Source organism: Chelonia mydas, chromosome 1 (genome assembly GCF_015237465.2).
Source record: "Chelonia mydas isolate rCheMyd1 chromosome 1, rCheMyd1.pri.v2, whole genome shotgun sequence".
NCBI classification, from domain to species: domain Eukaryota; kingdom Metazoa; phylum Chordata; order Testudines; family Cheloniidae; genus Chelonia; species Chelonia mydas.
In genome coordinates this window covers 234,271,197-234,294,130 of record NC_057849.1, presented here as the reverse complement: position 1 = coordinate 234,294,130, position 22,934 = coordinate 234,271,197, and the positions used below count along the sequence as shown (strand labels likewise).

The following is a 22,934-nucleotide window of genomic DNA, read 5'->3' as shown; positions in this document are numbered from 1 at the left end:
TAGATAATACAGAAGTTAGAGATGAAAAAAATAGGGATCATATAGTCAATTCACAGTGCATGATGTTCCCCAATATGTTAGATGTTATATGGGTCTCAGTGGTATAGACTGTTTATTTTTGTCTTTCTCCTCTGTTGCTCAGCTGGCTGCTACATTTCAATAGCTGTATACAGAATGATGGAGGGCCACTCTGAGGATAAGCCACTTTAGTCTCATCTGTTAACTGGTCTTCTCATGGCCTTGTCTTCTACTAATCCAGAATTTTCCTCCCTGTGTGTGTGGTCCCCCCGCCCCTCCCCAATTTATCTTTTCCAGTGTTTTTCCACTTCTGGAAGCATTGCCTAGGAGGTTGGACACCAAACCATTTTAAGGGGCAGGGGCAAGTCCACAGAGAGAAAAATTTGTATATCCCTGCCTTCCAAAACAAGTGGGTGTGGCTCCCCTTTCCTTCTCTCTGAATTGGCAAAGGGCCACCCCATGAGAAGACCAATTAAAAAGTGAGACAAATTTGGCCTGTTCTAGGCCCATTCTATATGTCTAGAGATACCCCTCTGCCTACATATCTATATGTGTGTGTTTGTAAAGATCTTCAAGAGTCTTTAGAATCTATAGTTTCTATATAACGTATGCTATGTTGATACCATTATCAAAGGGATTATTCCTGTTATCTTTGGCAGGGTGTGCAGAATTGTAATTAGCTGGAAAGGAACCTTGTGGAATCCAGCCTTCCTTCAGGAGAGAAAAAGGAAAAACTAATAGTATAATCTTAAATATTTTATTTGCAACTGGGTAATTAGTAGCAGTGAGTTGCCCACTCTTCCTCACTGCCCTTCACAGATGTGCTGCAGGTATTACATTTCTGTGACTTATTTGTCACATCTCTGATTCTAACGTCTGTGAGCAACCTGCAATGGGATTTAACAATACCGTATTTAGACCTAGAGCTCATCCCCACTGCTCAACCCCACCCCACATCCTGACTCTCCTCCGTGCCTCCTAGCAGCCTAAAATATTTTCTCCTGGGTTCTCATTAAAAATCATATTGCTCTTTCTTTTCTTATGTTTTGTGCATGTGCATATGCCATAGCTTGATGCATTTTGAGAACATCAAAGATATCCCAGGGTTGTGAGTTCAATCCTTGAGGGGGCCATTTAGGGCTCTGGGGCAAAAATTGGGGATTGGTCCTGCTTTGAGCAGGGGTTGGACTAGATGACATCCTGAAGTCCCTTCCAACCCTGATATTCTATGATTCTATGGTATCTTGAGAGTGTTGCAGGACATACGTGTATATACCAAGGTGGGTGCCTCCCTTAGACACAGGGCCCATACCCCTCTGGAGAAACATCCATTTTCCATGCTAACCTATTGACAAATACTGGGGACTGTGTGATGACATCATTTAAAAGCATTCACTGCTATACTAAGCCTTGGAGTCCTGCAGTAATGTCCTTTCCTTCTGTGACTCTGCCTGCTTCCAGCTGAATAAAACAGAGGATTAGAGAAACAGGAGTAATCTGTATATTTACAATGAAACATGAATAATACCTTGGTCAAAATATTCAAAAGTGACTAGTGATGTTGGGTGCCTTGGTTTTCAAGTGCCCAATCTGGAGCACTTTAAAGGGTTTTCAGAGTATGAGTACACTCAGGTCTTTTTAAGTTCTCATCAACTGAGACACCCAAAATCACTCATCACTTTTGAAAATGGAAGTGTTTATCATGTTTTATTGCGTATGCATAGAGTATGTGCTGGTATATACAGTGGATATATGGGTAGATACACCAAACCAGCTTATTAAATAGAAACATTAATTTTTCCTTATCACTGTCTAGGGCTCTTAGAAGTTTTACCAACCCTGCCTCACTTATGAACTTCAGGCAGATTGTGTCTCTCTTGTCCCTTATATCCGTTAAGGGCCTGCAACCCCATAGTAGGCTATTTGGGAATTCTTACTCTCCTTTACCACATCATTGAACTTCAAGTCAATGTCCTTCTTCTCTTAGCCTTCTTGTGATATTCCCCAGCCTGTGATCTATTGACAGTGAGTCTAAAACCACCTGTCTTGCTCTGGTCAAAGTCAAGTATCAAAGTAAGAGATCTGGAGATTGGAGAAGAGCCCATCCATAGAAGGAGATTTTCATCTGTTTTCCTATTGCTGGTCCACAAGACCCCTATGTTCCAGGATTGCCGGCCTGGAATATAAGCAAGATTCCAGGGTTAGTTCTAATATGCAGCATTCTGAAGCAAACGTCAGAGGCTAAATGTGAGTGTTTCCTTGCTTCACAATTCCTGACTTTGAGTCATTCTAATTATAGTGCATTCCTATTGGGACAACAGCTATTAGTGTGTCCAGTTGTGTCTTGGAAGTGTCATTCGTGTCTTGATGATTATATTCATCCTGTGATTTCACAGGGCACAGCTGCTCCTTTCTCTGCCTGGTTCTCAGACTGCAGTGGATGTGTGGGGATGTGTGGGCCTGGTGACAGTGAAGACAGAATTGCAATTGCTTATTTGTTCAGTTGCAGAGTAAACACTACAGCAAAACCCAGAATGAGTCATTACATTAAAGGCTGACCTTTGAGATCCACCTTGTTTTGTTTTTATAAAATGAAGATGAAAGTCAAATGTAGTTAATTCCAATCATTTTGAAAATTAAGGTCAATACAGTGGCTTTTAAAAGCACATCTGTGAGGAGTGAGTGGTTGGGAGTTGCATTGCTTGAGCTGCAGTTCCTGGATGTATTTAGTCAGCAGAGCACTGAGATGAACAGAATCTCTCTGAAGAGATACGGTAAAGAGGGGCAGACTCCATTTCTGCAACTGCCATGTGCTGAAACTGTGCAGCATGTGTTCTCCTCCAGTACTGGCCTCCAGCTGTTGCAGAAGTGGAGGGAATGATCATGACAGCTGCTCCACCTTCCTGCCCAGTTTGGGCTCACAAAACACAAGTATCAAAATTTTTGCTCTTCCCCTCTCCTCTGTGTTCCTCCCCTCACCTCCGGCCTATGCATGAGCAGCTGGAATCTGGTCCTAAATCCTTTTTCAACTTAAAAGAAAACATTTGTCAAGTACGTGCGTGTGCTAAGATTATTAGAGTTTAGTTCTCCTGGAGCTTGGCCTTAATGAGAAACTAAAAATGGATCAAATTGGTTGATCTTTCCTATACAGGAAGTCTCTCTATTTAAGATAGAAAAAGTTGCTTTTCCTGGTTCTAATGAATTCCAAATCACGGATTCATTAAAGGAAAGGTATCTCAGTGCTGTGTATTTAAGAAGAACAAAGGTCACTGAATCCCAAAAGGAATATTTCATACAGGAGAAGGTAGCCTTCATAGTTTCTTTAAATTGATACCATAAGAAAAAGGGACAGCTGAATTCATATGATTTATGCTCTCAGGGCTAAATTCAGAAACAAGTGTAAGTGGGTATAAAGAATTCTAAAATGGTATAAGTTATAGTGCTCCAGACCATTCAGCATGTAGATTACACTAATTTAGATACCCTTAGACTCCCTCACATACTATATTTTTCCACATGGCCCCTGCCTCCTTCAGTACCCAGGATGGACCGTGCTCAGGGAATGCGTCAAGGTTGTGTGTATTAAAAGAAGGACGCTTCCTCATTTGTCGCATTAGTTGGACTGTGTGTACTAGTTGTTGTACTGGGGCAGGGGACTGCAAAGAGATGACAATCTCATAGTTAAGGCCGTTGAATGTTGAGAACAGGATTCTACCTCTGCTGTGGAGTTCCTATGGGATGCTGGGCAAGTTACTAAAACCGGGGTGAAAGTAAGTCAGGACACTTACCAGTATGGGGCTGGGGTGGCTCTGGTCCCCAGAAGGGGCGGGGCCTCGGATGGAAGGGGCGGGGCTGGGAGGGGGGGTCAGCATCCCCCAGCCAGCCCTTTCAGGCCACCTGGCCCACATGGCCAGGGGCTCCCGTGTTGGTTTAAAGTCCCCAGGGCTCTGGATGCCACTGCTGTGGCAGCGATGTCCAGAGCCCCCGGCCCTTTTAAATTGCCGGCCCTAGGGCAGCTGCTCCCTTTGCCTCCCCCCACCACCCGTCAGTGGCTGGGGGGGGGGGCAAAATGGGCAGGGACGTTAAAGCGCTCCAGGGTCCTTTGCCACGGCAGGGCTTTAACACTGTTGCTCCCACCCCCACCCCCTTCCATCCGTGGCCCTGTTGGTACAGACCCTACCAACAGGGCCCCCGAGAGGGGAGGCAAAAGGGGCAGGGACATTAAAGTGGCAGCGCTTTAATGTGGGCTGGGTATGGGCCGGGGCCGGTTCTGACCAGTATGCAGTACCGGCTGGTACTGGCTCACTTTCACCTGTTTCTCGTTTTCTGAGTGCTTGACTCGAGACACGTGATTTGAGATTTGCAAAACTGTTGAGCATTCATAATTGCAACTGAAGTCAATGGAAGCTGTGCTCTGAACAAATAAAGTGCTATAAAATGCAAATTTCTCTGAAAAATCAGGCCTTAGGCATCTCAAATAGGACTTTCGAAATTATCAGACACTTTGGAAATTAATGCCTCTCAGCCTCTGTTCCCAGTTGGTAAAATGGGAATAGAAATACCACCTTACCTCACAGGCATTTTGAAAGATAAATTAATTAATGTTTGTGAAGCACTTACATACTATAGTGATGAGCACCAGAGAAAAACCTCTGAGGAAATAATAATTCTGTCTTACAGAGCAGGATTTGAATAGTGTGCAGTAAATAAGGCCTTTGAACAATGAGGAAAAAACAAAACATTGCATGATGATCAGTGAACGAGCACTTATTCTCCTGTGCACTGAATGAAGCAGGTGTCAGGGGCCTGAGCTGAAATGCAGATCTGTTGGCTCCTTGTATCCAATCTTGCGGGCCAGTCAGTCAAGTGATTCTGCAGCCGCCCAGCTGGGCTCATTAATCAGGCTAAGGGCTGAGCTGGCTAGCCCCAGGCTGAGTTAAGGGAACTAAAGCCCACAGTTCCTGACAGCAGTTGTTCTGTAGGAAAAAAATAGTATGTAATGATGTAACTAAAGACTGTATCATAGAATCATAGAATATCAGGGTTGGAAGGGACCTCAGGAGATCATCTAGTCCAACCCCCGCTGCTCAAAGCAGGACCAAGCCCCAGTTTTTGCCCCAGATCACTAAATGGCCCCCTCAAGGATTGAACTCACAACCCTGGGTTTAGCAGGCCAATGCTCAAACCACTGAGCTATCCCTCCCCCCCCAATGCATATCAGAATGCATATGCATGAGGGAGCCGAAATTAAAGGTTGAACAGCCATCCTTAATGCTGGCATTTCCTAACTTTTAACTGTATATACCTGCAGGAGTATATAATACCCTGCTTCAGCCCAGTATTGTTACTCACACAAAAGTGATTTACTCTGGTTTTGTGGAAAGGGTGAATTTCACCTCCTGTGAGTTAGGTAAGCTAGAAATGACATGTTTGCTTCTTTACATTGCTATAGTTGAGTCAGGTTGAGTCTGCACAACAGCTTGAATTGCACCAGCAACAGTCATGTTCAAAAAACAATGATCAAGAACAGTTCTGCTAGAACTGGGCTAGAATGGTTTTGCTGTTCAGCACGGACAGTGGTTTCAAGAAATATCTGTTCCGGTTACAACTGTGCTAAGTCACACTAGGTTTTGAACCTCAGCAACTCTAGATGGCATCAGTCATAATGCATGAGCTGTTAGAGTGAGTGAGGATTGGAACAGAAGCTCTGCCACTAAGAGTGTGGAGTCCGTCTGTATGCTGGAATTCATCTCCCACAAGACAGTGAACTGACAATTCATATTCTCGTTCAACCCAGGATATAATTATTTGTTTGCAATAGACTGTACTAAGAAGTGTCATTTCCAACTTCCGGGGGGAGAGAAGATGACAAACTTACTTCTCGTATCTCCTCTCTTACGTGTCTAGGCGTTACTACCAGAACACTACAGGTACTTTCAGTGTTTGCAGTGCTTACAAACCTGTAAAAATTCAGATTCTTTATGCTTATTGGGAAGGTTTGTCAGAAACCAGCAGGTGATATTATTCTGTATTGAATTGTCACTTTCTCTGGGTGGCAGAGGAAGCTCCAGGGGAGCAATTGTCTTCATAAAAGGCAACAAAGAGAACAAAAAAAGTCAGCAGGGAAAAATACATAAAATCCTTACACTCTACTTTTATTCAGTTAAATCTGAACACAGATTTCAGGCACAACATATATAAATGCTTGGCTGTAGTAGCTTTATTGTAGCACATTGACAAAAAGGGGCAGAGTTAAGGTGCGTTGGGGAGCCCCAATTTATGTTCTGCCATCTGTGCAGTAAAATCTTTTCTCTGCTAATGTGTGTCCTATTAATATGTGTATGCATGTTGTTTCCTTTAACTCTTAAACTTGCTAGGTTTCAGGTGGACAACCTTAGATAACTAAAGCTGTTCTTAGGGTTCAGTGGCCAGGTCAGCTGGGGAAGTTAGTTTGGGGATCAGGAAGGATTAATGGCAGAATGGGATGTTTTGGGGGTGGGGTTGTGGGAGGATCATGAGGCTGGGAGTGGTCTAATGCTGCTTATAGAGGGGTAGAAGAACAAACCAGGAGATGGGCAGAAAGCTGATGACAAATGAGCTCTATATCTACACAGGCTGACAAAAAGAAGACTTTTTTTTTCAGTTGAACTAGCATACACTAAGACCAGCTCAAATGATCTTAAAGGTGTTGAACTGTCTCTACTTGGATGTTAAAGGTGAAGGGGCGTGGGGGTTTCCAATTGAGTTAAATAAATTCAATTGCAAAAAGCATATTTTTCCCCATGTGGACAGGGCTGTGGATGGAGGAGAAAATTGGATGAGGCTCAAAAGATTAATATACCTGTTACGCTACCCCACCCCCTAGTCAAGACATGTTGATGATGACTCAAGTCATAAAACTTCCCCAAAGTTCATCAGAATCAGAACTGGGTTTTTAGTCTGGATCCACCTCTGACAAAGAAGAGATGGATGCAGTGGATGCACTTAAAAAGTTAACTCAGGATTTAGAGGTTTTATGGATTTCAGGAATATTCCTGCACTTAAAAATGGTGAATACAGCTGAAACTGGTAGCACCTTTAAGACCAGTATGAACTTTTAAAATGTATCCGCTGTATGCAAAGTCTGTGCACATGTGAAGTTGCTGGGGTGGGTATTGTGTGTGTATATGTATAAAACTGAACAAAAGAAAGTAGAAAATACATTCTTCTGACAAATGTTTCTTTTAGAAATAAGAAGCAAGTCAGGAACTGCTCTGTGGATGGCAATAAGAAATAGCAGGTTCCTATCGATTTTACACTCTTGGAATCTCATTAGTTATCAGATGAAACTTGACTACTGCCAACAAATAAACAACAATTTTTCCATTCTCTCCTGTTAAACTGCCCAAAGCCACCAAATACAGATTAGTCTGGAGTATGTTCGTTGTTCTTGTTAGAGGTGGTATAAAAAAACATCAGTTTTAGGTACACAACTTTTTTCTCCATCCTCCCTTCAGGCTTTTAAAGGATGCACAGAATGAAGCTCATTTCAAAAGCTGGTATCAGAAACTACTAGCTGCTGTCCAATTCTGCACAGGAAAAACCTTAAGTGATGAGTTTTCTAAGGAGAGGAAACTTATCAAAATTCTGGGAGATGTTGCTGAAAAAGTCAAGGCTGCCAGCGACCCCAAAAAACAGGTTTGTTAAGACTTTTTTTTCGTTTGCCTCTGTTTTGTACAAATAACTTTTAATTTTGAAGCGATAGCATCTATCTCTTAAATTGCCCTTTGTTATAGTAAATCGCTCCATATTTTGAATAAAAAGTCCCCCAAAGTTTGTGCTATTCTGCACTCATGTACACATTTATTGGTTTGTTTCTTTTTGTGGGAGGAATGTAAACTCTGCCCTCTAATTAGTAAATCCCAAGTAAATGTGCGTAAATCCCAAGGCTAAGCTTCTTAATCGTATACAGTGGGTACCGCTCCAATCTTCCAGTTTGCCTTGGCAAAGCAGATAAACACCTCAGCATTTGTGGTAGTCTATATACTTAGCATAGTGGTCACCAAGAAGCCTATCATAATGTAAGTATTTGTAAAGGCACAGCCACAACTGTAAACTATTTTTAATGAGCTGTAATACCTGAGCCAAGTTAATGTCTTTGGCCCATATTCATATCAAAATAGCCATAACCTTTTGAGCCACGTCACTAAATGTGGCCAAGGATGATGTCTCCAACATCCATCAATCTATTAACCAAGGTAAAGCCCAAACCTCTTCTGAAAATGTTTACCTTTTGAACTTAGTTTGCTTATAGGAGGGAGATCTCAAGACTCTAGTGCAGCAGTTCTCAAACTTTAGCAACCCAAGGACCCCCATTTTGGTGTAAAATTTTCAGCCCCCCCCCCCCCCCCCCCCCCGCAAACCTCCCCACTCAGGCCTTGCCCTGCCCCTTCTCCAAGGCCCCACCCCCTGATCACTCCATCTACCCTCCCTCCGTCGCTCGCTCTCCCCCCGCACCCTTACACACTTTCACCAGGCTGGGGCACAGGGTTGAGATTCAGAAGAGGGTGTGGGCTCTGGGAGAGAGTTTGGGTGCAGGAGGGGGTGCGGGCTCTGAGAGGGAGTTTGGGTGCAGGCTCTGGGAGGGAGTTTGGGTGTGGGAGGAGGTGAGGGGGATGGGTTCTGGGAGGGAGTTTGGGTGCGGGCTCTGGACTGGGGCAGCGGGTAGCGGTGTGGGAGTGGGTGAGAGCTCCAGCTGGGCTGTGCTTACCTCTGGCTGCTCCCAAAAGAGACTGAGGGGGGCAGGGGGTCTCTGTGCACTGCCTCTGCCCGCAGGCACCACCCCTGCAGCTCCGATTGGCTGCAGTTTCTGGAGTCAGCACTCGCGATGGGGGCAGCGTGCAAAGACCCCTTGTTCCCCAGGGCCTCAGGGACATGCTGGCAGCTTCTGGGAGCGGCGCAGAGCCAGGGCAGGTAGGAAGCCTGCCTTAGCCCCACTGCACTGCCAGACATCTAGCTTGCAGGAGGCACTGGGCGGGAGAGGGAGGAGTTGAGGGGGAGGAGTTGATTAGCAGGGCCTGCGGACCCCCTTGGAAACCCCCAGGGGCTTGCGGACCCCAGTTTGAGACACGCTCCTCTAGTATTTAGTGTCTCTTTAAAAGTTTAATGTTAGATCTCTGGGAGATGCTAAGTGCTTCCTTTGAGATGCTGAGCATTCTCAATTCTCAACAAAGCCAATGGGAGCGGAGAGTATTTAACATCTCAAAGAAGGCACTGCCCACCTCCCACATCACACCTATTAATAGATAGATGTATCCCCTGTTCCAAAGGGCTTGGAGACTTCTCCTCCAACATATGCAGTTTGCATGACGCTCAGGCACATTCTAACTTTAGCCCACGTGGTTACTGAAGTAGCCATTATTGTTACTTAGCTGACGGCTATACTCTTTCTTGCTGAGATCTCAACTAGACAGACCAGAGAGCCAAATAAAGTTAAGACCTATCACTGGATGTTGTCAGAGTCTGGACTCTGTTTTGCCTCTACTAAGGACTCAAGGATTTTAAAAAGACAGAGAGAAAACTTAGTCATAGATTTTGAGATCAGAAAGGACCATCGTGATCATCTAGTCTGAACTCCTGCACAGTGCAGGCCACAGAACTTCACCCACCCACTCCTATAATAGACCCCAACCTCTGGCTGAGTTACTAAAGTCCTCAAATCATGGTTTAAAGACATCAAGTTACAGAGAATTCACCATTTACTCTAATTTAAACCTGCAAGGACTCATGCCCTGGGCTGCAGAGGAAGGTTAAAAAAAAATATCCCAGGGTCTCTGCTAATCTGATCTGCAGGAGAATTCCTTTCCAACCCCAGATATGCTGATCAGTTAGACCCTGAGCATGTGGGCAAGACCCACCAGCCAGACACCTGGGAAAGAATTCTCTGTTGTAACTCAGAGCCTTCCCCATCTAGTGTCCCATCACTGGCCATTGGAGATATTTGCTGCTAGCAGTTGCAGATCAGTTACATGTCATTGTAGGCAGTCTCATCATACCATCCCCTCCATACATTTATCAAGATCAGTCTTGAAGCCAGTTTTTGCCCCCACTGCTCCTAGGGAGGCTGCTCCAGAACTTCACTCCTCTATCTTCGCCTAATTTCAAGCCTGAGCTTGCTGATGGCCAGTTTATATCCATTTGTTCTTGTGTCTACATTGGCGCTTAACTTCAGTAATTTCTCTCCCTCCCTGGTATTTATCCCTCTGATGTATTTATAGAGAGCAATCCTATCTCCTCTCAGCCTTCTTTTGGTTATGCTAAACAAGCCAAGCTCTTTGAGTCTCCTCTCATAAGATTGGTATTCAATTGCTCGGATCATCCTAGTAGCCCTTCTCTGCACCTGTTCCATCTTTCTTCAACTTGGAAGACCAGAACAGCATACAATATTCCAGATGAGGTCTCACCAGTACTTTGAATAACGGTACTAACATTTCCCTAACTCTACTGGAAATACCTCGCCTGATGCATCCTAGGAATGCATTAGCCGTTTTTCACAGCCTTTTTCACAGCCGTTTCACATTGTCATCCTGTGATCAACCAACATACCCAGGCCTTTCTCCTCCTCTGTCACTTCCCACTGATACGTCCCCTACCTTATAGCAAAAATTCTTGTTGTTCGTCCCTAAAAGCATGATCTTGCACTATTAAATTTCTTCCCATTTGTGTTACTCCAGTTTTGAGATCATCTTGTCTGATATTCCAGGTCTCGTCTGTATTGGCAATTCCTCCCAACTTTGTGTCGTCTGCAGTTTTATTAGCACACTCCCACTTTTTGTGCCAAGGTTATTAATAAAATGTTAAATAAGATTGGTTCCAAGACCAGTCCCTGAGGAACTCAACTAGTAACTTCCCTCCAGCATGTCAGTTCACCTTTCAGTGTGACCCATTATTGTTTCTGCTTTAACTGGTTCCTTATACACCTTTCAATTCTCATATTAATCCCCATCTTCTCCAATTTAACTAATAATTTCCCATGTGGAACTGTACAAATGCCTTACTGAAATCCAGGTAGATTAGATCTACTGCATTTCCTTTGTCTAAAAAAATCAGTTATCTTCTCAAAGGAGGAGGTCAGGCTGGTCTGGCACAATCTGTCTTTTGTAAAACCATTTTGTATTTTATCCCAATTCCTGTTTACCTCTATGTCCTTAACTACTTTCTCTTTCTAAATTTGTTCCAAGATCTTGCATACTGTTGAGGTCAAACTAGCCAGGCCTATAGTTTCCCAGATCTATTTTTTTTTCCTTTTCTTAAAAATAGGAACTATATTAGCAGTTCTCCAGTCATAGGATATGACCCCCAAGTATACAGATTCATTAAAAATCCTTGCTATTGGTCTTGCAATTTCATGTGCCAGTTCCTTTAATATGTTTGGATGGAGATTTTCCAGGCCCCCCGATGTAGTCTGATTAAGCTGTTTGAGTTTGAATTCCACCTCAGCTGTGGTAATTTCTACTTCCGTATCCTCATTGCCATGAAGCACCCTGCCACTACCCCTAAACTCTTCAGTAGCCTCATTAAAAACTGAGACAAAATATTTGTTTAGGTTTTGGGCCATCCCTAGGTAATCTTTAATCTCCACTCCATCCTCCCTGCTTAGTGGTCCCACTTCTTCTTTCCTTCTTATTTATATGGTTATAGAACCTTTTACTATTGGTTTTAATTCCCTTTGTAAGATCCAACTCTGCTTGGCTTTTGGTAGTTCTCACTTTATCCCTACACTTTCCGACCTCCAAGAGGTAGCTTTCCTTGCTGACCCTTCCCATCTTCCATTCCTTGTAGGCTTTCTGCTTTCTCTTAATCACCTATTTGAGATGCTTGCTCATCCAGCTTGGTCTGCAACTCTTCCCTAAGTATTGTTTCCCCTTGCTTGGGATGCAGGCTTCAGACAGCTTCGGCAGCTTCTACTTAAAGTAATTCCAAGCCTCCTCCACATTCAGATCCAGGCCACTTCCCTAACTAATTGCCTTAATTTTTAAAGCTAACCCTTTTGAAATCAAGGACCCTACTTGCAGGTCTATTTTTTGTTTATCCTTCCATTTAGTTTAAAATGTATTAGCTCATGATCACTCGAACCAAGGTTGTCCCCTACAACCAGTTCTTCTATGAGGTCCTCACTACTCACCAAAACCAAATCTAAAATGGAATCATCTCCTGTTGGTTCAGCAACTATTTGGGGAAGAAATCTGTCAGCTATCACATTCAGGAAAATCTGGGCCCTACTATTAGTAGTAGCACTTGTCCTCCACTCTATATGTGGAAAGTTAAAGTGTCATATAATCTCACAATTCCCAGTAGTATTTATTTATTTAATTAAAAACATTAGAGGTCTCTTTCCATATCCAAATCAGATCCTGGGAATCTGTAGCACACCCCAAGCGCTATCCCAGGAGAACCACTAGGAGCTTTCTTCCCCAAAGTGATTTTGGCCCAAACAGACACTGTCTTATCAATTCCATCACTTCCAAATTCTTTACAGTCCACCTCATCATTGATATACAAGGCTACCCTACCACCTTTGCCTTTTTCTGTCTTTCCTAAACAGCACATACCCTTCAATACCTGTACTCCTGTCATGACTACTATTCCACCACGTTTCTGTTAGCCCCATAATATCTGGTTTCAGTTCCTACACCAGTAGCTCTAGTTCCTCCATTTTCTTACCCAGGCTCCTTACATTGGTGTACAAACATCTTCATTGTTGCTGCTTTGCTTCATCCACGTTCCTTGCCCAATTGGGTACAGTCATTCTACTGCCCGTGTCACCTATTTGACTGGTTTCAGCACTATCCTTCCTCTTAATGTCCATTCTCCATTACTGTTTCCTTTCTTACATGATTTTCCTCCCTTTCAATGTTAGAATCAGGCATGGAGATTACATGAGCATTTCCCAACCATCTCCCCTGAACTCCTACTTTAAAGCTCCTTTAGTCAGTTGTGCCAGTCTCCATCCCAGAAGTCTATTTCCCTCCCTACTCAGGTGGAGTCCATCCCATTGCCTCCCAGTGGTCAGACATCCCAAAGTCCTCCTTATAGCACCACTGCCTGAGTCTCTTGATCATCATAATCTTGTCTTGCCTTCATTCTCCTCCTCTAGGGACAGGCAGAATCCCACTGAAGATGACCTGAGCCTTCATTTCCTTAAGCGTCTTCCCCAGCCTGGGGATTCTCCCTTGATATGTTCCAGCGAGAATCTAACAGTATCATTTGTTCCCACATGAAGGACTATCAGTGGATTCTTTCCTGCTCCCATTAGGATCCTCTTCAGCCTCAGGTCCACATCCTGTATCTAAGCTCCTGGAAGACAGCACACCCTTCTGTTCTCTGGATCAGCTCTGGTGACAGGCCTGTCTGTTTTTCTTAGCTGGGAGTCACCAGTCACGTAGGCCTGCCTTTTCCTTGTGATGGTGTGATTCTCCAGCGTTTCTCCTGTTCTTTCTGGCTGAGAGTCCTTTTGTCTTTTATTTTCCCTTGCAATCTTCTGCGAGTCTTCCTGTATCCTCCTGGGGCTCTGAACTCTGGGTATCTCCATTGGCTCTTCCCCTCTTCCTGTAGGACTTATAGGACTAGCTGCTCTTCTTTCTTCCTTGTCCTCCCTCCTTCAGTTACAGCCTGCTCTGCCCCTTCTTCATTTTCCAACTCAGCAAACCTGTTCCCTTTAACTATCCGGTCTTTTCCTCGGTTTGATTCTTGTAGCCACATGCTTCCACTGGCCACTTTCCTCAGCCAGAAGTCTTCCCCACTGAGTTCTTCGGTCCAGCTTTCATCTGCGAGTCTTAGCTTTTCCCTTCAGCCTCCATTTTCCTTTGTTCCATCATTTGCTCAAATCCCCTTTGAAACTCAACCATAGTTTTCACCTGCATCTCCAAGCCTTGGATCTTCTCATCCATCAGTACTATCAGGCAGCACTTCATACAAATGAAGCACTTTTCAGGTACCTTGCTCCAGGATCATGTACATTCTGTAGCTTCCACATCCCTGGTCATCTTCATTGTCTCTTCCAGTGCTTGGGGTCACTGCCACTGCTGCCTCTGTATCTGTCTTAGCCTTCCCACCTAAAATCCTGCCAAGGAAAAAGAAAACAAAAACAAAACAAAAAACAAAAACCCAAACCAACACCAAAACAAAACCAGAATGCCCCACTTAAACAAACTTCGAAGAAAAAGACACAATGATTTGCCAGAGCGAAAGAGTGTGTGCCATTGTAAGAAGAAAGCAGTAGATGTGTATGACACCTTTTTGGTACATCAGCTAGACCTCAGAGACCAATCAAGAGGCTGTAAAGCCAGAAAAACCCAAACCTTGTAATTGGCATACCCACACTTAGCAAGGGGAGGCAAGGCAACAGTCCTGAAGCAATAAACCACCCATTGTGAACTTGGTTAGAGAAAAATGTCAAGAAAAAAAATGCTATTCAGAACAACAGGTGCGTAGCTAAAAAGCCCCCAAGGAGGACACTGTAGACAACAAGGGCACAGACGCAGACCATGATCACAATTCTTAGTCTCAGTTACTGCACACTGGTGCCATCCCATTAACTCTTATGAGGCTGCATTGATATTACTAAGACCAGAAATTTGATTCACTATCTTATTAAAATATAGCAAGAGAGTCGGCAATTAAAAAACTGCTGTGATGTTGTTTCAAGTTGTCATAATGATTGATCTCTCACAGGAGGTGCTAAAGATGGAAATCAACAAACTTAATCAGTTCTTCCATGAGGTAAATGTTTGCCGGCTTCCCCTGAATCCTGCACTTGTTGTACGAGGCATAGATGCAGATGTAAGTCCATTTTACTCTATAGAGTATTTTATTTTTAGAGTAATGAGTACTAGGGAATGAACTGTTGTATGAACTAGGTCATGATCCTGCAAATCTTTACATATGAGTATCCCCTTTAACAGTCAGCATTAGACGGGGTCACATAGGCAGCCATTCATAGGACTGATATTTTTAGGGATGCCTTCAGCCCAGCTAGGGGGAGAGGTGGTATTTGCCGATTTAAGTGTTTCTCTCTCCCCTTACAACATCAGCGTGGCAAGAGAGACTCCAAATTGTGACTAGCATGGTTCCAGCCCGGCTTTTCTCAAAGCAGCTTTTGAGGGGAATGGGGTATCTGCTTCTTTAAAAGTGCCCCCTGAAGCAGCAGCTGGTTGCTGCCACACCAGTGCAGATTCTTGCTGGCAGCTTTTCCTCCCTGGAACCTGACAGCTTTCGGAGATGAGGGGTGCTTAGCTGTAGCACGGCCCTCCTCCCATTGAACCTGTGAGATTTTGCATGGTAAATGTTTGCAGACTCAGCTGCCTGTGCTTACCTGTGCAAGTTATCCTTATTAAAAACTATTGCTGAATGGAGGAAACTTGTGTATTGTTTCATATGTTTGACTTCATTGACCAGACTGCCAGGACTGTGTCATTCATGTTTTATCAACATTATGACATACAAATGTTACACCAGGGGATTCAGTGTTGTTGGGGGAAGACGTACCCAGCCACAAGGAAAATATAATATGTACAGGTCTGAGGGGCTTTTAAAGTTATAGCTCTATAATTACAGCACTTTGCGCTGTAATTTTGCTCTGTGGCCCATAACCCACAATGGACCTGATCTTGAGAGGAGTTGAGCCCTTCAACCTTCTTTGACCTGTGGCTCTCCCAGTAATGGCTCTTCAGACTTGATGTCAGTGAGAACTGAAGCTTCTTAGAACCCAGCTGGACTGGGCCAATTGTGGAAGACTTAAAATCAGAAAAATTTTGAAGCTTACTCTTTCTCACTGCTTTCAGATTTTCCGGGAATAATGACTACTGGGGAGGTCTCTAACTATCCAACTGAGCTATTGATACCACACCAGATTGGCTTGACTAACATTAAATCTTGATTGATGTATGTGTATGTATTCATTTTCTTATATCAGTTGTTCTTTGTCTGCAGCCACTAGACTGAAATGCATGTTATATTTCATGAACTCTAACATTTTTAGAATACTCCTAATAATCAAACCATAATTCATTTCAGCATTGTCAACTGGTTAAACTAAGAGTCAAGCCTCCAGGATCCTTTTCCAGCTCGACCACTGGTGCATTATCGTACATTAACCTGTGGCAAAATCTTTCAGTCACTCTGAGTGAAATCCTTGCCCCACTGAAGAAAAACTCCTGTTGATTTCAGTGCAGTCAGGATTTCACCATCTGTGCCTCAAATTTATTCATCTGTTACATAGTATAATATATAGTTCTCAGACTTCACATGCGTGTACAGAGGCTTAAGTAATGTTTCTAATATACTTTGAGATCCCTGGATGAAAGGCAATATATAGCTGTCTATATTATAATTTTTCTTCACATTTTCCACCCTTGCATACACCCAGTGCTGATTTTAATGGGAGCTGTGGGGTGCTTATTATTTCTGAAAAGCAGGCCATTGCTTTGTCTTTCTCAGTTTTTCTCTTTTTATAGTGGTGGTGATAATACTCACCTAACTCACAGGGGTTTCAAAGCTTAGTTCATTAATGGTTTTAAAAGCCTTTTGAGGTCTTCAGGTGGAAGGCGCTATATGATGCCAACAGTTAAGGTTTAAGATAGGCTCCAAATAATGTAGGTTATGATGACTGGAATTTGCTGCACTCCTCACCCAGGCTTAGAGACCCATTAAAATTCATGGGTGATTTGCCTCCATAAGGATTGCAGGATCAGGCTAGCCACTGACAAAATAAGACCAAAAAAAATCTTTAGATCGCAGTGTTCACAAGTGCATTTCAGCTTTTGATTGGGTCTGCCTGGCATCACTTTGGTCTTTCCAGTCCCAGCCAAAATGTAGCACTGAATGACCTGGGGAAAATAAAAAATAAGTTTGAACATGATGGTAGAGATGGGCAAAGTGTCAAAGGAAGCAGAGATTCTTCTTTTCTGAACCAGTTCAACAATCTCTAATATCAAGTACTATTATTTTTGTTACCTGTGCTGCTGATAAATACTTCAAGACGTCACATCTTCTCAGGGAAATGTTCTACTGCTTTTAGCCTATAATACACTATATTTAATTTTATGTCTGTATTGTTTTTTTCTAAAGGCATGTTCATATTTCACGTCCAATGCTTTTCCATTGAAAATCTCCTTCATCAATACAGATACACTTAGTAGAAACATCAATGTTATTTTTAAGGTAGGTTATTCATACTACTAACCCCCAGTTCATTTTGTATACACAATGTGAATTTAATACTCATTGAAAAAGAAACCTTCAGATCTTGTGCCTGAGGTGTTTGATTTGGCTGTGCTGCTCAGTTTTCATAATCCTATTTGATGCTAGATGTTTAAATACAATATATTAAGGAAATATATTAAAGCATCCAGAGTTTTGATTGGTAGAAAATCAAATGCATTCTAGGAAAACAATGTGTGCTTTTAACTCAGTGAAGCCCACCAGGCTAAACAATAAAGGATAACATAGTGTATTTACCTTCTTGAGGTCTAAGGACAAAGTCCAGAGAAATGACTGTTCAAGGAAAGGACTTTATTGTACAGTAGCCCTGTCTAGCAGATAAAATACTACCGTTCTAAAGATTACATTTGGCACAAAACATATAGGACTCAATTCTGGCTCTCCAAGTCAGAGTCAATGTGATGGAGTAGAGGTGCCAAGTGATCAGCCCATTCCCACCATGTGGCATGGACCCTTAAGATTTGGAAAGGTCTGACATATATACAACAACTCAGGAGATAGTTAGAGAGAGGAACCAGTCCTGGGAATGAGTGGTGCTTGGGAGGAAATCCTGTCCCTGTGTCTTTAAAGGCTGGGGGCCAGGAGCCTTGCAAAGAGTCAAGAGAGAGGCTCCCTTCTGACCCAACCAACTGGGTTTTAGGAAAGGGACTGGCACAAAAGCTACCTCCTCCTTCATGTTATAGCAGGGCTACCACTAGCAGGAGAAGGCAGCCTGCTGAACACGCTGCACCTGATGACTAACTGGGGGGAAAGGGCCAGCTGAGGGAGAAGCTGGCTAAGGGTGGTAGTGGGGGAGCACAGGGAGCCTAGCCCTCCCCCCCTGCCCTTAGCCCCTGACCAAAGCTGGGTGGCATAACAGCACACCCCCTTCCCTGCTGGCATGATGAGGGGTGGCTGGGCCAAATTTGAATGGCCTTGCAACTCTGTGTGCCTGCTTGGGCCCTCTGCTGTCTCAGTCCTTCTGGCACCCATGGATGTCAGGCCCTCCCAGTCCCCAGGGAAAAACAGAGTAGGGCTGCATGCAAGAGGGATATCTCAGAGCTGGGGGCAGATCAATGTGGGGGGAAGAGCACTGGGCTGGGTGTGGGGAGCACGAGCTGAGTTGTTGTGGAGCTGGATGTAAGAGGGAGAGCACGGATCTGGGTGCCAAGGCAGCGTGAGACTGCTTAGGACTGGGTATTGGGAAGCGGCAGGGGAGAGTTCAGGGGTGGAGGCGAGGTGTGGGACTGGATTCAGGGCAGTGGAGGGAGAGCTCTGGATTCCCACCTTAGGAAAATTCTGGTTTCATCCCTGAGAGAGAGGGAGTGCATGCTTTGAACCAATCTAGTCAAGGTAATTGATTGAAAGAACCTTGAATGGTTGCTAAGTGCAACGTACCTGTAGGACCATGAGCGGCCACAAGGGGCGTGCTGGAGAGCTCTGCCCCATGACAATCATGTTGTGGAATGATAGAGGAGGTACACCACCTCAATAATGGGATGGATTCATCACTGGAGTAACTCCATTGTTGTATTTGGAATTAAGCCGAGGATGGTCATGTTTCCATACACAAAGAGAAAAAACATATGCCTTCAGTCTAAAATTACTTCTGTTTCAGATTAAGAGAAACAACAATGCATCCGATGAAGTGAGCTGTAGCTCACGAAAGCTTATGCTTAAATAAATTGGTTAGTCTCTAAGGTGCCACAAATCCTCCTTTTCTTTTTGCGAATACAGACTAACACGGCTGCTACTCTGAAACAATAGGAAAGCCTCCTTGAGAAAGCATGATATGTGTGTGTGTGAGAGCTCTCTGTATGGACCACAGCAACCTGAAGAGCACAAAATGGTTGCTGCCTCCAAAGATTTAAGGGGTAGTTCTTAGAAATTAGAAGGTGCCGTAGTTAGAAAACAGAAGCCTACAAATTTCATGCTACATAGCCCACCTGGGTGAAATTTGCATTTTATGCACATATGGCCCAGGAACAGGAATATCATTTCTGGCCACACTGGAGGAAGCACACTCATCTTCCTTCGTTACCTTTGGAAAAGGTGTGTACCTGGCATTACTTACATAACAAACCGGGGGCTTAAAGTGGAAGAAGAGGCAGGTGCCTCGTCATCCCACGCAATGTTCACCTCTGGGGCAATGAACACTGACAGCGATGCCAATAGGGTTACGAAGTTCCCTGCACCTTCTCCCATCCAGCATACCTGTGTAGCAGCAGCCATAATTTGGCTCATAATATGCTTCATTATTTGTAATAGATAATGCTTAAATAAAATGGTAACTGTTGTTTCGAACAGTGGTGAGCAACCACAGGAAGAATTCTCTTCAGGTCTGGCTGCCGAGCATAATTAATTGGAATCAAGATAAGCTGTAAACAAAAGGGAAATGGATTTTTTAAAAAATAGGGGGAAATTGATGACCTCTCGTTAAATGCCTGTAGAATAGGATGCTTCTGTAAAAGGAACATCATAAAGGAACAAATCATTGTAATGTAACTAAAAGCTAGCAATTTATGAAAGACTTTCCTGATGAAAGCTTGAAAATACCAGTAAAATCCAGATGCAATTTGGACATTGAGGGGGAGGGGATGAATAGCAGAGCTTTTGTTTTACGGGCTATTCACCCAGCTACGGTAGAAAATAATCCCTTCATTAATTACAAGACGCAAAATCAGATTTCTCTAAGATTGTTGGTCAACAGACTCCATGTGGGGAGCAGTCACCAACACAATGCTGTTTGAAACTGGATCTGAATCATGTCAGGGAAACCATTTGTACGTGTAATAAGGTTGCCCTGTAGTCTGCTACAAATACCGAGTTGTGATGTGTAGTGTCAGGCCAAATACTTGTACTCTCATTCCTGAAAAGGGATCTGCTATTGGATGGATTTTGAAATGTCACTCAACAAAGATCCAAGCTCCCAATTGCATTTGAAACACCAGTAATTTCCATGTGAGTAATAAACTGAAAGGTTGCAGCAAGAAAAAGGGCATATGGTACCATTAGTGTGGTTGCCAAAACACTTCTTGTCTGTATAAATCATCCCATTCTTTCTTCCTTCTGATACAGTATGAACACTTTGAGCAAAACTACAGGGGTTTACTGTAAAATGAAAGTAGCTGGGGTTTTTGGCCTGGAAAAAATCCAAAAGAGATAGAAAAGTGTCTCTCTTTAGGATTCAAGGAGAAACACAAATTTCACGTGCCCTTTTCACAGGTTGGAGATGATCTACGTCAGGATATGCTGGTTCTGCAGATTATTCGCGTGATGGACAGAATTTGGCTTCAGGAGGGACTCGATATGCAAATGATCATTTATAAGTGTTTATCTACAGGAAAAGGCCAAGGTCAGTACAGATTAGAAAGGATGCATATGTCATGTAAACCAGTAATACACAGCACTCCTCCCTTCAGTATTTCTCTTCGCAGGTGTCTTTTTCTTTTTCTCCTTGGAGGGAAAAGAGTGCTCAGAACCTCCCTCAGTTGGGTCCTAAACATCTTTGTAGATTTAGGGAGGGTAACTTCTTCTTTTTTTCCCTTCAGAAGAAATACAACCCAAGTTAGTGAGGTTTTGTAGCAACCCAGGCCTGAATATAAAGCCTCGGCATCCACAACTGGTCTCAGACTCTCAAAAAAACCTCCCACTTAGGCACCAAATAAGAACTTTTGAAAACCTGATCAGAAGTATTGCAGTGGGAATTATTGGGTGCTGAGCTCCTTTGCAAATCTGGCCCTTTTTTAGGTGCCAGCTATAGACTAATAAAGTTCCAGAAACCCCCCAGTGTTTGAAATACCACCCTTGCTGTTCACGCTGCTTAAGGCAAGCTTGACTCTCATGAAAGCTTTATTTATAACTTTCTTTTATGGTTGTCGTAACAAAGCCATAGCAAGGATGCCAATTACTTGCTAAAGAAATTTACTGATGGCAATAGACTTTTTTTTTTACTGACTCTCTAAACCGTTTTTTACTGAAAATAATTCTAGCACAATAAAGAGCTGAAGTATCCAGATTACCTACAGTACAGAAATGAAAAATACAGCATTTGCGGCTTTTTGAGCCACACTGCAGAGAAAGCTTGGGGAATGGGAGGCCTGCAGGAGCCATGGCGGAGTCAGGGATGATGGGAACTGAAAAGGGATCCTCTTCATCCTTTCTTTCCATGAACAAGGCAGAGCCAGAAGGATTCCCCTTCAAAAAATAACCATAAAATATTATATTTGGAGAAGGAAGATGCTATAATTATGGTCCGTCCATTACACTAACTCTCAATTTGATATTTTTTAAAGGCTACAGGGAGGGCATGAGAATAAACCCTGGATGTCTGTCTATCTTAGGTACTTCTGTGACCAGAGTATCTGAGCACCTCACAATGTTTTTCCACACAACATTTTGAATCTTGCTAAATTCTTGGACTCCATGATGTCATGTGGCAGTGAACTCCACAGTCTAGTTGTGCATTGTGTGGAAAAGCATTTCCATTGATCCGTTTTTAATTTGTTACCTTTAATTTCATTGAATAGCCCTTTGTTCTTGTTTTATGAGGCAGGGAGAAGAGAAACTCCCAATCTTCCTTTTTCTATATCATCCAATACCGTGTACACTGTTATGTTTAATTGAAATGTGTGTATAATTCTCTCCAGGGGGTGATATGATACAGTGTGATGCAGATTAATAAACACTCTGCCCCCTTTTTAAAATTGTGAGTTTTTCATGTGAACTCCTTCTCTCTGATTAGGACTTGTGCAGATGGTGTCAGATGCTACAACTCTAGCCAAGATCCACAGGGAGTCTGGATTGATAGGACCATTGAAGGAAAACACAATTAAAAAATGGTTCAGTCATCATCATCCTTTGGAATCAAGTTACCAAGAGGTATATTAAAATGGAACATTGCATAAATTGTTTATTTTACAAATGAAAAAGCAAATGGTGATATGCACAATCTCCTGGAGTCAGGGAAAACAGATCACACATACCATCAAATCTTCTTAAAAGGCACATCCATTTCTTTGGCCAGATTGCTAGGGACCAGATTCAGTGCAGTGTTTTTTCAATAACAATAAGAAAAGTCAGGAAAATACCACACTTGGAGATTCAATGGTGAGATAAGAAGTTGAAGATAAAATTAAGTAAATAGATACTGAACCTAGAGGGGTTTTTTTATCCAGATAGTGAGATGTGGTGTTTTATATATAATCACACACAGAGTATCTTTTCTGTGCTTGAAAATGTCACACTTTTAGAAAACTGTATTTCATTGAATTCCTCTAGTAATATGATACATCAGGTCATTTTTGTCCTTCTACATTATGGGATCCTGTGTAAAGCATCTGGTCTTATGCAAACTGGTGTTATGCATCAGGTTATATATCATCCAGGAAATTGGGGAAACTGCAGAAGCAGAGGTTTTCCTCTTAAAAGAAAGAAGCCATGAAGTCACTTTTGCACATTCTTCTTAGACGGGGCATGTCCTGAGGTTCACAAAAAGACTTTGAAATGTTTTGCATCCTGGGGAATTTTTGAACACATCCCCGTACCTGCAGTAGATTAGTAGCCAAATTTTTTGCCCAATTTAAGGAGAGATCCAGGTGCTGAGCTCCTCTGAAAATGAGACATCTAATTTGATGCCTAATTGTAGGCATCAACTTAAACATTTTTTTGCCAGAATG

At 43.0% G+C, this 22,934-nt stretch overlaps 1 protein-coding gene across 1 annotated transcript in view; it reads left to right on the top strand.

The window, feature by feature from the left end:
* PIK3C2G (phosphatidylinositol-4-phosphate 3-kinase catalytic subunit type 2 gamma) overlaps positions 1 to 22,934 on the top strand; it is a 275,645-nt gene that overhangs the window by 140,046 nt on the left and 112,665 nt on the right. The window contains exons 18-22 of the mRNA XM_037916093.2: positions 7,515 to 7,695; positions 14,731 to 14,838; positions 17,125 to 17,217; positions 20,482 to 20,611; positions 22,001 to 22,137. Coding sequence (XP_037772021.1) covers positions 7,515 to 7,695; positions 14,731 to 14,838; positions 17,125 to 17,217; positions 20,482 to 20,611; positions 22,001 to 22,137 — 649 coding nt within the window. The remainder of the gene's footprint in view (positions 1 to 7,514; positions 7,696 to 14,730; positions 14,839 to 17,124; positions 17,218 to 20,481; positions 20,612 to 22,000; positions 22,138 to 22,934) is intronic.